The 18,831-nt window shown below is 39.3% G+C and overlaps 1 protein-coding gene across 3 annotated transcripts in view; it reads right to left on the minus strand.

The window, feature by feature from the left end:
* The window catches only part of LOC106960096 (disks large-associated protein 1), a 104,766-nt gene that overhangs the window by 42,495 nt on the left and 43,440 nt on the right, over positions 1-18,831 (minus strand). For all 3 annotated transcript variants that reach the window (XM_015053019.1, XM_015053018.1, XM_015053020.1), the window contains exons 3-4: positions 4,508-5,633; positions 1,723-1,937 (exon numbers count right to left, since the gene is read on the minus strand). In XM_015053019.1, coding sequence (XP_014908505.1) covers positions 1,723-1,937; positions 4,508-5,566 — 1,274 coding nt within the window. In that variant the 5' untranslated portion in view covers positions 5,567-5,633. The remainder of the gene's footprint in view (positions 1-1,722; positions 1,938-4,507; positions 5,634-18,831) is intronic.

The raw sequence follows: 18,831 nt of genomic DNA on the forward strand, positions 1-18,831 counted from the left end.
GACTGAGCATACACTTGTGTTTTTCTCATCTCCAAGTATTACACAGCTAATCAGTCACAGCCCCGTGCTTCAAAACAAGAAGTGTGTCCCTCCTTTCTTTCTCCGTTTATGTGAAGTATAAAGTAAAATACTTCCATTTGGTGAAAGATAAAGATTGAGTGGCTAGGACTTGATGAATGTTTTAAAATATTTATAAGGACTAGATTTGTTTATTGGTATAGAATAGCCTTAAAACTTGCATGACTGCATTTTTCTACCTTTGAATAAGCCATTCGTATACAGGTGGTGTTCGTCACCAGGCAACCGAACGCAAGTATGTTTGCAGCAACATGAAAAACAGACATATAGCGATTCACACTATATGTCCGTTTATGATAGTAAAAGGATATATGATTGAGTTATGATTGTAACTCAAATTATTTGTGTAAAACTCACTTATCTGTGGATTGTTTTGTACACCATGAAAATTCAACAGAAAATGCAGCTTTGGAAACTCAAATACCTGGGCACAATGCTACTTGACATGCTACTGGCTGCTGTTTGCAAAGCAACCAATCCGAGAGTAAATATGCTTCATGAAGCCACCGAATATTGGTCACTTCCGCAATTTTCTTGATATCACATTAAAATCGCTTTAAGTCACAAACAGTGAAAAATATTTTTGCTCTTCTTAAAACCAAACTTGGCATACAAGGTGTACTTTAATACCTTTAATACTTTGTTGTTGTCTTCACAGTGCTTTTAGATATTTGCACTTCAAGACTTTTATAGATGTCCTTGATGGACTAACAGCTGGAAACATTTCTGAATTCGTGCTGTGAGGAATAAAAGCAACACTGAGAAGCAAACGCCATAGCTAACAATATGATTAAATGATTCTCCATTAATAACACTCAGCTTTTAATCTCACATCTCAGTCACAGAACTGCTTTGAGAAAGAAGACAAAAAGAATCTGACAACATTCTTGACCTGCAGCAGATTTTTGAGCAATGTTGTAATTGGTTTCAGAAAGAATTCAGCACACAATCAGGACTCGGTCTGTTCAAGGTGTTTTTGAAATAAAATTTAAAAGGTTATTTGAAATTAAAAGATGCTGAAAGACTGAATTGTGTCAGAGAAGGTGCTACAGAAATCACACACATTTAGTTCTGTCTGGTGACAGAACTAAATGGTTTCGACATGAAGAAATCCCTGTTCTTTAGGTAAGACACAACCAGTCAAATATTGTGCCAGAGAGCACTACTCGGTTCCAGTCGTTTCAATAATATATCAGGGTTAACAGTGTTGAATGTTGCACTGAGGTTCAACAGAACCAGCACTGTGGTTCTTCCACAGTCTGTATCCATGTGAATGTCACTGGACACTTTGCCAAGGGGAGTCTCAGTACTGTAGTCGGCACAGAAACCGGACTGAAAGACGTCAAAGTGGTTGGTCACGGTTTGGAATCCAGACATTTTGGCAATCCAGACAAAAACATGAAAGAGCAAATGCCTTCTACTTCATTGGCTGCTGGGATGTTTGAAAATGGGCTGATACTCAGTCCGCGCTCCCTGACAATCCAAATTCAGTTGAAAAATTAACTAGATGATGTTTGACTGGCTCTGAAAAAAATATTGTGAATTTCTCATGCTGTCACCACCCTTTAATATTGCATGTCAAAACAAAACAAAACAAAAAAAGCCCTCTCAAAAATGACCAAATCATTTACAGCGTAAACTCACTTGAGCGTGGTCATTTCAGTAAGAGAAGGCTGTGTGGCCTTCAGGTAGCTGGCTCGCCGTGCCTGGACCTTGGGCGAGGGCTTAGGGCTGCAATCTGAGTCGCCACTATCCTCCTCTGCCATGGCCTTGATGTAGCTGCCACTGCGCATTCGCCGGCAAGGGATCTCATCATCCTTCCCCACTGGAGAGAAGCCGCTCCAGTCATCCTGAGGCACCTGCAGACAAGAGGTGAGATTAGTAAAACAAAGAGAGGGAAAAAAAAAAAACATCCTTCTCACAAACGGATCCAAAAATGGATCTAACAAGACTAGAATATATTCTAAACCGGCCTGTCTTGATCCTACCATTAACCTCACAATGCCGATAGCCTTCTTTTGTCCGTCCCATGATGTGTGCTGCATATCAAGCGTGGGAAAATTAATCGTTTTGACAGAATACCGCTGTAAACCCTGGCCTCTGCCTGCTCTCCTGGCTTTTCACACTCACTAATGAAGGTAGAAAAATAAATAAATAAAAGGAAAACCCATCTCCGAGCTGGCATAATCTAAAAGAGAGCGAGTCAAAGACAGCAGAGATGGAAAGAGGAGGGGAAAAAACAAAGGGGGTTTTGTTCAACACAACCACTGCACTCCCAATGTGAGTGGCTTTTAGGGCACCGGCTCTGAAGTGAAAGAAATGAGATACAGAGTGAGGGGAAAAAAGTGCAGGGGAATCATTCAATGGACAACTGCGTAGCTAGGGAACCGAGCTGACCTTAATGTCGGGGGCAACTACAGAGCGGTAAAAAAAACACAGGTTTTCATTACTGTGAAAAGACGTGGATGAAATAAGGGCACGCTTATTTATTTTTTTTTTTTACTTATTGTTTTGCACTTCATAAAATAAAGCACTTGCAATATGCTGGATGGAGATTTTCTTGCAAACATTAGCTTGCAATATGCTTTTTTTTCCCTATAAAAACACCGGTAAACATTTGATGCTCCCACTAAGTGCTTAGATGCACTTTGAAGACAAAGGGAAAAAAAAAAAAACTAAGCTTTTTGTGTCTGAAAGAATTGTTGCCTCGTTGCAATGACAACATCCTTCCTTAATTGGCTCAGTCGGCTTTCCAGGATGTTAAAATGCATGGCCAGACAGAACACTCACTGCCTTTGCTTTCCCCTACTCTGTCCTTTTCACTCATGCTTTTCTCTGCAGCCCTTATTTACTTAGTTTTTTTTCTTCTTCTTGTAGGGTATGCACACACAGGCATAAAGTATATGTACATTGACACTCTATTTCTACAATCTGTCAACATTTTTAAAAGGTACAATTTTAACCGACTACACAAGATGGAATAAAATATCGTACACTTTGCACTTTGGCGTATTCAGTCCTCCTGCATCCAGGAGGACAAACTTAAGGAGAAATGTAAGGAAAAACTTAAATGATGGACCAAAACAAAGTACAGCAAAACTGTGAGCAGGAAAGACATTTTAAAGCAAGTTTAGGATATAAAAAAAACAACATCTCAAGTTTCTAAAATGAAAAAGGGTGTGAAAACCGTAAACCTGCACGAGCCCAGGTATCCACCTATACCGACAGTCTGGACAAGAAAATTATCAATAAGAGAAGTAAATTTTCCATCAGCGGGAGAGGAAAGCTGGTAAGAGTTGACTGTAAGATGGATGGAGATACTTGGAGGAAAAACATTGCAACTACTGAAAAACGATTCAGGCTGGAGCGTACAGCCCAAGCTAAATTAGAATGATTAAGTTTAGAGCATATTTAGCTCCTATTTGACTGAGCTTGAACAACTCTGCTAGAAAAATAGCAGAAATAAATCAGTCTGCAGATGTGGTAAAATGGTCAGGACATAACCCGGCAGAGTAGCAGCTGTTGTAGTTAGCCGTGTCCACAAAGTATTGACTCATAAGACCCGGATACGAATGTACACTACATTTTTGTCACTCATTTTATTCTAAACAGTTTATTTTCTATTTGCTAATTTTCCAATGCATTTAAGTAGTATTTTATGGCTATTACACAAAATCATTTTAAAATACATTCAAGAGGCATGAATACTTTTGTAAGAAACTGAAAATCTTGACAATTCTTCCAAAAGCAGAAAAAAAAACAAAAAAAAAACATATGCGTGACCCAGCAACGTTGCAGTGTCAGTATGCATGTCTCTCTGTGTTGCTGTGTGACCACTGAGCTTTGGGACTGGGGCAGTTTACTTTCAGCTTCTGTCTGCTGAACTCCTGCTCTCTCTCTCTGATCTCGCAGCGGCATCACACTGACTAAAACACGCAATCTGATGCCTGCTGCTACGACCAGACCGAGCACGATCTTGACAGCAGAATAAATGTAGTTTGACGCGAAAGTGTGCCACTCAAAACAGATTACATTTGCGCTCTAAATCTTCACTGTACTGTATACCGTCATTGTTCTACAGAAGAAACAGTAAGTACATAATCTTGTCCCTACTCCATAAACATGTCACAGCATTAGCATATACAAACTTACAAAAAACAAAATTCAGTGCACATCAACACAAAAGAGGAGATGCCATGGTATGGTTTTTCAAGAATGTTTTATGAATATACAAAAGACAACAACACAAGACAATGATCAAGGTTTGACAGGATGAATCAATCATTCAACTCCTACAGACAGACAGGCATAAACAAATGCATATTCATGCGGGAATAAAAAAAAAACTGATGCATGGAGTAGTAGCGGGCCACAGATGATATTTGAAGCATGCCATGCAAGAGAGATGGGGATGATGCTACAATCCTACCTGTAAGAAATGGCAAGTGCGTCCTGGCTCGGCTTTGACGAGAGCTTTATCTAGATTGACGGAGGCCTTTTGGTACACCTCCCTCGCTCTGCTCACCGTCAGCGTAGAGGACCATGAGCTCTTCTTCAGCTGGACTTGTCCATCGAGGGCACTCATTAGCGGCAGACCTCCGCTGCTGCCACCCGAGCACGCAGAGCACTTGACGTCGTTGTTGCTGCGTGACGTCTTGAGTGACTGGGCGCTGATGGTGTTGTAGGACTCCATAAAGTATTGTGACTGGGATTTATCTGGGTGGCGTCCAATAGTCATGACCCCTGAAGGCATGGAACCAATGCCACCCCCTTGGTGGTGATGGTACAGACACACCTCTCGGTCAAGCATGTCATCTGAGCTCCAGTACCCTGATGTAGTTGTACGCATCTTGGGTTCTGACTTGGAGCGGTCTTTGCTCTTATTACGCTTGCTGTGCTTGAGGGTCCCAGAGCATGAGGGAGGATCATCTGGGCTGGATTTGCTGCCATTTATCTTTCCGCTCCCACCTCCTCCAGAGCCCGAGGGCCCCTCTAGAGAGTGGGACTTGGTGAAAAGCTTCTGCACAGAATGCACAAGGTGGCGAATTCGACCAGGGCTGTCGCTGCGTTGGTGCTCCAATGCCGTATGCTTGTATTGCAGCGTGTGGTAGCCTTCGCGTCTCAACGGAGCTTGGGTCTCGAACTGCTCGAGCAAGTTTGACGGTATGCGGTTGTTGTTCCCTCCGCTTCCCTTACAGCTCCCCGTAGGCCCGGTGTAAGGCACCAAGGCGCTGCACTCTTCCTTCAGCTCATGGTGGGAGCTGTAATGTCTGCGAGGGAAAGTACAGCTGGTCAGGTCAGGATAGGCACTGCACTCAGTCTGGAAGGCGCTCCGCTGTGTGTAGCAGGGGTTATCAGTGGGATGAGCTTCCCCTTGGTTGAGGAAGTAGGACCGGCGGTCGGCGTGCCCCAGAGTCATGGAGTCATAAGAGGGGTCGCAGGTCACTGTGTGATGACTGCGGCTGTTGGACAGGCCTTTCATGGTCATATTGGCCCAGTTGGCTTGTGCACCCGACTGCTTCTGCAGAAAGTCTGCACAGGCCCCAAATCTAGCTCTACAAAGAAGCACACATCCATGAAATAAAACAGACAAACAGGAAGAGAAAGACAGAAAAGAGAATTATAAATATGTTGGTGCTGACTCTCCATCATTCATGACATTTCTTACTGCAATAATAGAAGACAACTAGATCTCCTGTTTCCTAGAGGGGTTTCACCAGGTGGGAGCAGAAAACCCCTCAAGTAACATAAGAAATCAGGTTGGTTCCTATTTAAGCATAATGAGAACTATATATCTGAAACACTACTGTACACTCAAAGCACATTATAGCGTCTGCTTCAATTCGAAGAAAGTTCTTCATAACCCTGAAATGCAGATGAAAACGTTTGATGCTGAACCCGTTAATCTCAGTCACCATTTTATGTTTGTCCTTTAAAAACTTAGATGGAAAGAACTCTAAATTTAGAAGCAACAAGCTACAATGCTGTATTTGTCGTCAAGCTTCTATGTACATTTTGTCTGTGTTTGGTTTGAAATTACCAGAAAAAAAAAATGGCAGATATAAACTGTATTTGTTCAAGGATATTGTCAGATTACGCAACAATGTAATTAAAAAAGAAAGACCACAAACAAATGGGTACAGCAGCTTTAAAAATTTAAAAAGGTGGCGATATGTATTTGCCAGGCAAGCAGTGGTATTTTATACCACAACCAAGTAACTGTGTTGCCTCCAGTTGTCATAAAATTGCTGCATATATAAAACATAAATTAAAATGACTTTGCAACTTGCCCCCTTAAAATTGACCTCTGTGTCTTTAAGAAGCTCCTTCTCTTCCCAACACTCCACCCTCAGCTCATCATCAGAACAGCATAACGTAAGAGTTGTTATGCCATTAATCATTCCTAGCAGTTATCTACTGAGCTCGAATTACTTACGAACTACTTCTCAGTGCTATGTTGGTAAAACATTGTTAAAGGCTTAATGGAGGAACACTGTTGTAATGGCATGCTGAAGGTGGAGTGTCAAATAGAGCAGGAGCTTCTTAAAGAGACAGAAACCCAATTTCAAGGTGCTAAATTGCAAATTAAAATTTCCTTAAGGCCTTGTTTAACATAGACAGCATTTTTATAACAACTGGAGGCGAGAGGTACTTGAGTGTGCAATAAAATAATACTACATGCCTGGAAAATACATAATACTGCCACTTTAAAGGTCTCCTTTCGGCTGCTGAGCAGGGGTTCATCCAGGAAGTTTGTAAGAGGATTAAATCAGGGAAATGATTATCTTGGAGTGTCATACCAAATTAAAAACTCAAGTGATAAGCAGGGCTGGAATGAACTTTATGAAAGTGACACAAAGGTCAAAATTGACATACACCTAAATACATGAAACATAAATAATTCTGACAAATGTATTTTCTTTTTTTAAGTTAATCATTATAAAATGTTATAAACATAAGACTCTCATCAGGGCAGTTTGTGGAGTGACCTAAATTCAGGTGGTTTATGATGCTTTACATTCAGAGTGACTGTTCAAACCTCACGGCAGAAAAAGCTTTGCACTTTGCAAAAAAAAACAAAAAAAAAGTTTGGTTTCTTTTTCAAAATTTGTAAATAGATCACTGTAACAATAACTAACATAATGATACAAGTCTGACCTTGAACCACTTTCGTTATCAAAGAACACTTAAGCATGCCAGATTACATAAGTGTACAGTTCAATCTGTAGGAAATTACTGTAAAGTTTTACTCAAAATATAAACAGAGAACAGACACAGCAGCCCTCCAATTGGTCTCAACTTCCTCTTGGCCTAAGCTCTGACAATCGTTATCAGAGTCTTTACTGTTAGGCATGTCACTGTCCTCTTCAGAAGATGATAAAATATGCAAATATCAGAGGTCACTACAATACAAACTACTGAATAGATGCAGTTCTGCAGTGCACGAGTACATTGTCCAACAAGTTTCAAATTGTCTGGTATGTGGTATTCTTTATACATTGCTTGCAACAAGCGATTTTAGCTGCTGTTGCCTTTCGATCATCTCAAACCACTTTGCCCATTGTCCTTCGATATTAACAAGACACTTTTTCAACACAGTTTTCCCCTGGATTTGTTGTGTTTTATTTAGCATTTTCTGTAGACCTAGAAACTTATTGTGAGGGGAAACGTCATCTGGGGGAGCAAATCGATAGTTTCCAAAATACTCAGATCAGGACTAACAACCATGTCATGTTCAAGATCCGTAAACTGCATCATCGGCAAGTCATCTTCACCACATCTAGATTCCTAAATGCAGCAAGTTGCTGCCATGTGAATGATTTAGTTGACATTTGTGTTCAGGAGAAATTAAACAAGTTTTTAATTTCTCCTTATGTCCTGCATTAAGTTAATAAAAGCTTAATGCAGGACTTTATCTTACAAAAACAAACAGGAAGTAGGTCTTAATAGATTCTTATCGTTTAAAATAATCTAATCATCATTTTTTTCTTTTGTCCACCAAGCCTCTGGACACGTACCCAGGGCAACCATCAGATCCAGGGCAGTGGACGGGTCGTTTTAATTCTGCTAGAGAAGCTCACACAAACTACCCACAGTCTCAGGCTTTTAATCCAGGGCTTTTACAGAACACTGGACGAAAAAACTGGGTCAAAAAGAGCATTTATTTTTAGGCTTACAGTACACCTTTACACAGTGGATTTATGCCCACGCCTGTCCACAAACATAAATTATGCTTGTGGACTTTCCCCTCTATGCCTTTAGTTCTTTACATGGCAAACTATCTGACCCAACAAATAGCTTCTGGGCTTCAAGCTGCAACTGTAATAAATGACCTTTTCCTGTCACGAAAACAAACACATCCATCAGCACCCCTTAAACTACTTTTCTTACTCATCTGAGAATGGCTAGTTGCTGAATCCACACAGTTTTTAATAGACTGAAAGTAAAGGTAGCAAAGCAAAAATAAAACCCCATGCGCCTCAGCATAGCACACCGACAGCAGAACGGCTGAGCGTCAGAGCGCAATTCACTACTGCGATTTATAATACAGTACAGACTGTTTGGTAGATAAACAAAATGTGGGGGCAGAAAGGGAGGGTAAGAAGGATAGAAAGGGAGGAAGCGAACCTTTATGCAAGTAGAGGACAGGGTGCAGGTCAAACGCAAGATATTGAGGCCCATTTATTATTTTCTTGCTTGATTAGTTGAAAACTCAGAAATTATGTATGCAATTTTACTGCTAGTATTAACACGGGATTATATCCAATACCAACATTAAGCAGCTCTGTCTCAACAACAAGTTAGACAGACGCTTCTTGCAGGGTTGTGTCCAGCTAAAGGTATTCATTTCAGTAGACAGAGATCCTTTCTGTTGGCTACTGAAGCACAGAATGTGACCTAAATAAAGGGCCCTCATGGTGATCCACAGCACTGCGTCTGTGGCACAGCTGTCTGCTACACTGCACTGGAGCTGCAAACCGACGTTTGGTCATACATGCCGTTTTTCCTGCGAGCAACAGACACGTAAACACGAACACATGAAAGCAAACACGGTGTACAGCTGACAGAGACCATATCCGTGTGGATTTTTGACGGTGCTCGAAAAGCGCAGCTTTCAGCAGGTAGATCTGCTGGGTTCATTGTGCCTGTCAGGTAAGGCGCACACTGGCAAGCCCTCAAAGACAGCTGTGGTCATGGATTATACTTTACGTCCATCGTAGCTGACTGACCTATTTGTGTCTCTACCTCTCGGGTCAAACCTCGCCATACAGCACATGAACAACCCGACAGGCCTCTTTGAAGTAGGGTCCAATGATAATGCAGCTTTTCACACAGACAACTAATTTGTTCTTTGCTATTCATCATATCCCTGGTAACACTAGTCCTTTTCCACCCACAGCCCAGTATATCTGATAATTACTTTAAGGAATTTTAAAAACGTTCGGACTTGATCTTACGGATGTAGCTTGCTGCTTGATCAATCAAAAGTATAAACCAAAACCTAACTGAAGTGTCACCAACTTTTTCAAATTTACTTTACATTTATTAAAAGTTCTCCAAAAGGCAGTCTACGAATAATCAACAGTAACTGAAGCAGAATAAAATGGGAGATATGAACCTTAGTTCACAAATGCTATTATACAATAAAACGCATATCTGTAATGATATAAAAAAAATCCATATCTGTTGTATCTTAAGTTAACATTTGAATAGAAGATTACACACTGAAACTATTATTGTGCAAATACGATAAAGAACAAATATGATCTCTTGATGCTCACTAAAACTGCATCAGCATAATGCATGGATGCAATCTGTTTTTAATGGTTTCATATGTCATAACTTAAAGACATATTTCACTTGTCGTCTTTGTTAACAGCTGTGCCGCTTTGCAGTGGCTAGCTCCATCTTTAATGTTCTTTGCATCACCTTGAGCCTCAAATCTCCCTAAAGTAAAATAAACAAATGTGGTATTAAAATGCAAAGCCACATTGACTCACTCCACACGATCTTTAAAAGGAAACTGGGAAATCAATAAGACTTAGTGCAAGAGGACTGTCACAGCTGCTTTCTGTTGGAAAATAATAAAAGTCTTGGGTAGGGAATACAATTAGTATGACTATTTATTTTGTCTTAAAACTCCAGTTTGAAAAACAGAACTGAGGGATTTCATACACACATTTCTAGATGATCAGTCAAATAAGCCTCGAGAATATGACTAAGTGGACAAGTACATATGTTGTCAGGTAAAACTTAATTTAGCTTTGACACAAGCCCTTTGTGCATTACTCTGTGAAAGTTGTAAAGGGGAGCCACTGTGACAGAACCAACACTTATAGTTTTACTGCTGAAGATGTCCCCCACACTCAGCCTCTGCCTGAACGAGACCTTGGCCAATATCACCGTCTGTGAGGAGATACCACTCAGAATCTGCTAACTTAATGGACTCCACAAGTGAAAATCCTGATAAAAGCAGGGAAATACTCTAGGCGTCACAGTTGAAAGTAACAGATGAACAGCATTCAAACAGCATTTTGCAAGTCACACCTCACTTTGATGAGAAATATTAAAGAGTTTTAACATTGTGAGATGTCGTTGACACCCAAAAGAATAAATGTGACCCCATGCAGACAGAGAACAGGCTGGGATTTAAACCCAGGACTGTCTTGCTGTCCCACCATGCATCCCTGTGAAAAAAAAAAAAGAATATAAGGAAATAGGATTTTTGAAAAATCTATATGAGACAATCACCAGAAAGCTGTAGAGAGAAGATAAAAAAAGGGATTGGAGGCAGTCAGATACACACATCATGAATGTTTAAAGAAGAAATCTACACCAGAATGACATAGCATAGTGTTTTAAATTCACCCAGAGGCCAGTCAGACATTACGGATGATGGCATTTTCTTGTGTTTCCGCAATGTGCTGGAGTTGATTTAGAGACGTCAGGAGACTCAGAGAAGATAACTTTAATGTCTTGCTGTTACAAAGACAGGTAAATGATGAATGAACTAATCTCTTGTTCTGTAGTAAAAACAGTGGTCTGGAAGAAAAATGCAACTCACAGCTTGTGATTTTGCTGATGAATTTCACACTTTATGACCATCTACAAAAACAAAGGCAAACTTGTACAATCTTATGTGGTGATATTACCAAATAACTCATACAAGAGTGGTTTTAAACCTACACCCAGAAAGAGAAAGCACTAAACATGTCTTCGTCATGACTGCTTCCAATGACATGTTTTCATCCTAATGTGGCTTCAAGTAACAGCTTGGCATGTCCTCAACACACTCAACAAGTCAAATGTACAGTAATGCTTCGAAGCATCTACTTTCTTAATGGGATGATGCGCTTTGACACCGAAATTTGCATATTTCTGCCAGCCGTATTTGGCTGCATTTTTATACAGCAAGCTTTTACGGGTGAATGGATGCGCCTGGTTCTTGTAAGACAGCTCCTTTGTCACAACCAATATAATTAGGCCGACTGTCGGGGCCTTTTCCTGACAAATGGAGTGACTGTGCTGACTTATGGCAGGGGACCCAACCAATCAAATCCCAGAGACAAATTCCTCTAGTGATGAGGACTATTTGAGAAGAGTAAACAATTTAACATAGGCAGTGGGTCTGGGAGAAGGCACTGTATTGTTGTTGAAGCTCCTGCTGTGCGTCTAAAGAATTTGGCAAAAAAAAAAACAGGCTTGGAAGTGGGGAAACTGACTTGACAAGCAGCTCACCATTTCTATAAAAATACAAACCATATAAAACTTTAATCAGCTTAAAAATATATTCTCTCCTTTGTATAAAATATGAATGTAATCATTTAAGAAATCTTGGCATCCAAGTCAGAGAAAAAAACAAAACAAAACTGAAAAGCCTTGACCATCTACAAAAATGGCTTTGACTTCATAACAAAGGGCAACGACTCCACTGAGATTGCTTTTGATGGCTTAAGGTTGACTCCATCAAGGATATATGGTAGGAACTGAAGAGAACGATGGCAGCCCAGACCTCTGCTTTTCATTTTAAAGGTTACATTTACAGTCAGATATGAAGTTATTCTTTATCAGGCAGTCATATCAGGTAATTCCTAAAAAAAGGAATTACCTCTCTCTTTCTATTAAATGTCACATCTATAAGATGTCAGGTAAAACTCTGATGATCCAGTTTAAATGCAAAATTCACAAGAAATAGTCACAATGTTAAAGTGGCAGGACTATTTTTGCCATGAGGAATTTATAATATCGCTGTGCAAACATATCACCTACTAGACTTTCTCACAATAACATGTAAATTCATTTCCTTAGATCGTTTGTGTCATTAATTAGTAGTCCGCTCAAAAGATGATCCCAAACTGTGCAGCGTATCCCTGCCGCTCCTCAAGAATTACCACGGACCTCTTGGCTGCTCCTCTGATTAATGCTGTTCTTGTCAAAGTTGTTGGTGAAAGTGGTCGGCCATGTCTTGCTGAGTTTCCAGAGGCGCCATGTTCTGTCCATTTTCAGATGATGGATGTGAAAAAATGTGATAGAACTCGAGGGACGTGAATACCTTCGCTAGGTGTGTTGAGGAAGAAGCTGTACTGAACTTCAAAATGAAGTAAAGAACGTAAACTCGGATCACTTTGAATGGATGAATGACTGGACTGAATTGACTTTTTGTAGAGCCTTGACATGGCATGTGTTGTGAATAAGAAGTATCTTCACATATAATGTTTAGAAAGTCAAGCATTACAGCCAGTTTAACTAAACATTTTCTATTTTTCTATCTGTTCTGCCATCATCCCCTTGAGAGAATGCAAAAGCATATTCTGCCTTTCTTCAGAATTTCTCATAAAAAAAGAGGTCATTTTCTTTTTTCACAATTCTAAACAAATTGAGTAAAAGGCCACAAGATACACTCACACACAGCGCTAACTGATTATAGAGGTTGTCCAAAACCCTGTTTTGAGGATAAATACAGCATTTAAATCAAAGGTAATTTTAAGCCTTTTTAACTAATCTATTTTCACTAGCCTTGATATAACACGGAATAATAATTTACTGCTTTCTTGCTTGTTTTTCTTTCATTTTCCTAAGTCGAATAAAAACATCCATAAAAGCAGCCGAGGGAAATTAGACAAGAAAGGAGGGAACCATCATCGTCACAAATAGATTTTCTGTTGAAAAAAATAATTATATATATATTTTTTTTCTTTATGAAAACTCACAGGTGGTATGCACTTTGAGATTAAATGTGAGTAGCAGTCACATGATCATCTTTTGTAAGTGTATAAAGGCTTTGTAGGGAAACTGTGAATATGCTTTAGCATTCTCAAGGGGATGACGGTGTGAGCAGTAATCTTTGATGTGGGGGGGCATAGAAGTGCAGACTATATTTCTGCAAAGTATTATTAGAGGTTAACAATGATTTGAGTAAAGTATGATGTATGATGCATTTTGTTGATCAATGAGGATCAACAAAATGCAAAACCCAGAACACAAAAACAAAAAATGACGACAAAAGCCATGCTAACTTGGCTTCTAATATGGAGGTTCTGCCAACTTCCATTTTAGCATAGCTTCTCTTATGACTTTTTAATTGTGTCATGTTGTTGACCCACCTGAGCCACTGTAGTATTGTAGCTATTGTCCTACAGTGATTTTGGCAAATTAAGTAAGGTTTTATTAATCACAAACTGTATAACAATTTTCTTAAAGTAACAAAGATGACCCAACTCAAGGTAGTTTGGGGAAAAAGCAGCAATTTTTGTGTTTTTAAAAGAGCAGCAAAATGTAAAGCATATCAGCAGTGTATGACGCACATCAATAAATACACCTCTACAAAGTTCAGTCAAAGCAGTCCACACCAGTACTGTCTGCAGCTCCGTGGGATTTTCACGCTTTTAAATTTTCAAACACTCTTGTTTCTGAAAAGAAAGTGAAAAAGGCTAATATCATAAAATCTGTGTCGTCTTTGCACATTTCAGCTCAATGGATCACACGTGTGTGTTCAAGGTGAAAAGTGGCATCTATCAAGAGTCTGTAAGGCAGGAAACCTGAGCAAACAGCATAGCTAGTTTATGCCAGCTAGGTAGTTAACCTGTAAAAAGTAAAAATGCTTTATTACATTTTGCACAATGACAATTGAGAAGCTGGCTATTATATTTATACTTTGTTATTCGATATGTGCTTTGCTTTTAAAAGGTCACGTGGACCTTACAGTCTTTATTCATTAGAAGCTTCAGAGGAAGAAGAGCGAAGAGAACAGGAGAAGACATGTTGTACTTCATGGGTTCTGGACTTTAGCCTACAGCAGCCAAGTTATTCATTATATATGCTGCATCTGCACTATTCCTGAGTCACAGAACACCCAAAAACAAGAAAACAATATAAAATAACATTATTATATGTGTAATCATCTGTTGTGATATTGTATCAACACTGAAATTGCTGATGTTTGTTTTAAATAAAAGAAATTAGATGTCGTCATGCATACTGTATCTTTTAAATTCGCTTATACTTACTGTGATTATAAAATCATATTGTTTTTACTAAAGCAATTACACCGTGACTACCTCATACCGACTCAAGCCTACACTGCTTTTCATAATTAAATAAAAAGCAAATGTGTTTGTTTTTTTTTTTTGTTTGTTTTTTTTCCCCCCCTCAATATACACCATTGCAACTCCTCTCAAATTGGGACACTGTAGCATTCATGCACCTTTTATTTTAGCTCATCAATAAACAGGCTTTTGAAGCGCCCGATAAACAGCCTCTGCCTGTTTGGATACATGCTGTTTCCTCCTGCGTTCAAACAGAGAAACGTCGTCACATTTTCTTATTAAAGCCCGTAAAAAAATCTGGGGCGATTTATTCTGGTCTATGGGAACGCAGGCTAGCACTGTGATGGTGATAAGTAAATCAAAGCCTGGTGAGTTCTGAGCGTTATCGCATATCGGGCCCTGATATATCATTACCCAGAAGGTAGTAAAAGCTGCTGTAAATGTCAATGTGAGGCTCGACTCCTCCTTGATTCCTTCTTCATTTATTGTAGCTTATAATAACTGTACAACTTCATTATCGCTGCCATTTTCAGCTATGCAGAGACTTGGGAGTGCAGCATATAGTCAGAGCATATACAGATAAAAGGGACACAACTAAGGGCATTTTCCAGCTGTTTCTATGTTAATATCTTCCTCAATTTAGGACAAGATATCCTGTCTAAAGTGACTCACCTTCTCTGCAGGGAAAAAAAATAATAATCAGGTTATGTTCATGCTCTTTGATTGTACAGTATGCACATTATAGTCACTTGCCTCTGTCATCCAGCATTAGCATCAAAATGCTGCCAGAGGGGGACACAGTGTCAGGTGATTTCATGCCACTGACTACAGTTAATTACATGTAAGGAAAGAAAGCTGTGTGCACACAACTAATGTGTTATTATGCTCTTAGCTAATGCAGTCTAAGTACACATTGAATGTCTATTGCTGTTGCATTTATCAACTTTAATTGAACGTTACGTGCAGAATAAGAATTAAATATCATACTAATAATGTGCTGGAGTAAGGCCCAATCGTAATTAGGATTTGCACATATTGCTATTCTAATGAATTCAGAAAAAAAAAAGAAAAAAAGTCATAAAAATAGACCAGCAAGAAGCCATTTTCAAGAGATCATTCTACTCTTCCTCCACAAAGCTATGTGTTAAACTCATGAGGGGAGAGGTCATGACTTCGTAATGGGAGGTGAAAAGATGAGGGAAATCTTGATGGTTTGTACCTTCCCTGTGCCGTGGGTGGCACGTCACATCAAAGACGCGTGAACGGACACATTGACAGATCTGGGAGTGAGATCCAACTGAGCAAGAGGGAGGAAGGGAAGGGAGGGTGGGGTGCAACTTGCTGTCTTCTTCTATGAGCACTGGTAGACACGTATTCGCAGCGACACCCACATGCCAGAGTCAACCAATCGCAAATACAGATACGAACCCCAAGGAAACACACTGGGACACACATATCCCCCCTCCCCCTGTTGAGACTGGGAGGAATTATTCCAGCTCTCCCTCAACACCGTGGAGATTTCCCTCCTACACCAATGCCAGCGCAGAGAGCAGGTGTCAGAGCAGGTGAAGGCTGCACACTGACGGTTGGCAACTCGGCTCCCAGCTGACCTCACATCAGAACTTGGTGACATGAACAGGGTATGTAAATTACTCGGTAAACAAGAGTCTGCAGGGTTTATGCCAACAAAGTGGACATTATGTCTCATGTCAACCCATGCTTAGCCAAAGTCTATCAAAGACTCCAGACTGAAGTCCAGTTGCTTTCCTCTGATCACAGAGTCCGCTGGGCAGAAATCAAGAAACTGAATGCTCCCTGTAGGACATGTTTAAGTCTGGTTACTTAGGTCGTTTCTGACAGCGCCAAGACCTTCCTCCTTGCTCTGATTGGTTGTCTTTGACCGGGAGCAGTGCATTTCTGCAGGTGGCAACAGGAGTACTGGGAAGAGGGAGAGGAGCTGGATTTTTTTTTTTTTCCTAGAGACTGTCTTATATCATTCTGTCACAATATGGTGGCACTTTTAACAAATATGTAAAAAAAAAAAAACATGTTTGAAGAAGTTACATATTGCAGTTTAAAGTTTTTGGCAATAATATGCATTTTAACATTCTGAGATATGGGGAGAAGCTTGCAAGCATGTTTGGGGGTATTTTGCTGCAGGATGATGCATCTTGAGATGTTCTTGAAGTAACATCTCAAGAAATTAGCCCGAGTTATGATCTCCAAAAGGACAGTGACCTTAAGAATACTGCTACGAAATGCTATAAAAATATATGGAAACCTTTCAATTTTAAATCTTCTTTCATCATTCTGGCTTTTTAGCCATCAGAAGAAAATAATCCAAACTGATCTGAAACAAAGTGTAGTCTGATTTAATTTTACATAGTGGGGAAATAAACTTTGAGTTTTTGATAAAGAAGAAAAATCATTATGAAGACTTAAAATAAGTCTGCAACAGAATAAATATCAGCAATATTTCACATGCTACATAACTAATTAGAAACTTTTAGAATATTCTTTTTTTATTATTTCAGTAAAATAGTGAGAACGGTTCCAGACTTAACGTTCTCCTTCAATATCACCTGGTGGATTTTTTCCTCCCATTGTAAATGTCGTATTTTTAACAACGCTTAAAAAATTTGATTTGTTTTTTTTTTTTTTTTTTTTAATGTGCAGATAACTTTTGCACAAATTTTACCTGTATATGTTTTCCGCTTTTCCTGTCCCCGAGTGTTTGAACTTCCAATAAACTCCAGAGAATAAAAAGGTGATTTCCTTCCAGTTGTGTGTTTTATGAGCAGCTAAATGAACTGTGAAATGAGCAAGTTGAATTAGCTTCCCATTTCGTAATTTGCCCAGGTACACACAGATAACTGCTCCCTAATTTTACTGGTAACCGAGGTGACACTGTGCATCAACGAACATTAACTTCTTGCCTATTAGATGTTATCATGGGTGTTGTTTGGATGAGTATTGCACATAAAGGGTCTTGGTTTTCCAAGAGAGATTATCTTAATTCACATTTGAAACATATATATATATATAAAAATAAGGTTTTAATAAAACTTTGAAAAGTAATTAAAAATAAATTAACTGAGGATGCTTGGAGGAAAGACTAAGAGTCAAAATAGCCTCTCTTAATACCTTAATCCAAAAATGCATTAAGCAAAGTGCTGGAGAAGGCTTTAGAAATACCTACAATTTCTACAACAGCAGGAAATCATCCCTATAAATTGTGTGAAAAGTCATCACTGATGTGTCAAAATGATTTTTTGGATCACATTCACAGCCACATCACAGCTTCATAATTCTGTCTCAGACATATCGCCTTCTTGAGAAATCTATTTTTGCCACCGAATGTTTTGTCTATCGTCTTTGCACACAGTGTAAAAAATGAATCACAACATTCTTCATTAGATACTCCATCTGAACAAACGTGTCACGGCATCTTCAGCAGATTATCCGAGACCGTCTTATATATTGTTAAACTGAGCAGAAATGTAGAAGTGAATGCTGCATGAGGAAAAGATTCAACACTCTCATTCTCTCAGCTGTGTATTCAATATTCCTCTGCATGTCCAGTCATGCACTTCACTTTCCTTTCTTCATTATGTCGTTTTGCTTTCACCAACAATCGTTTTCCAAGCTTTAAGGTTCATCTTCTATCATTGCACAATTCCTATCCATTGGCTGTGCATCATCATCACCAGATCAGAGCTGTGAGGGTTCAGTCCCCATTTACTCACTAGCTTGCATTAAACATGCACCTCTGACGTTGTAATAAATCATTTTCCATCTTCCAGTTTAACATCAAGAGCTTTGTATGTGAAACTAAAAAAAATAAAAAGACAAGGCAAAGCAGCTCTGAAGAAATTTTGGACACAATCTATGCCTCTAATTCCCAGGCCTTTTCTATTTTTTAATGCTTCCTCTGATACTCAACTTTGTGGCTTAGAGTTGGTAAAGAACATGGCTTATTTTCAAATAGCCTTCGACGGTGACCCATGCCAAGGCAGTGATATGTTCTCAAGTGGTAAGCTCTGCTTGCAGTAAATCCAGTTATTTGGCAGAATTCCTTGGCCTGAGGATTCACAGCTGGCTTGCAAATTAAAGCTGATCAGAAAAGAGCCGAGCCATTCAACAAGTTACAATTTTCCCAGCAAAAAAAAAAAAAAAAAAAAAAAAAACATTTTTAAATTTAGTTTGG

The sequence above is a fragment of the Poecilia latipinna genome, unplaced genomic scaffold, assembly GCF_001443285.1.
Source record: "Poecilia latipinna isolate Pla-1442-1.1 unplaced genomic scaffold, P_latipinna-1.0 Scaffold1154, whole genome shotgun sequence".
Lineage (NCBI taxonomy): Eukaryota > Metazoa > Chordata > Actinopteri > Cyprinodontiformes > Poeciliidae > Poecilia > Poecilia latipinna.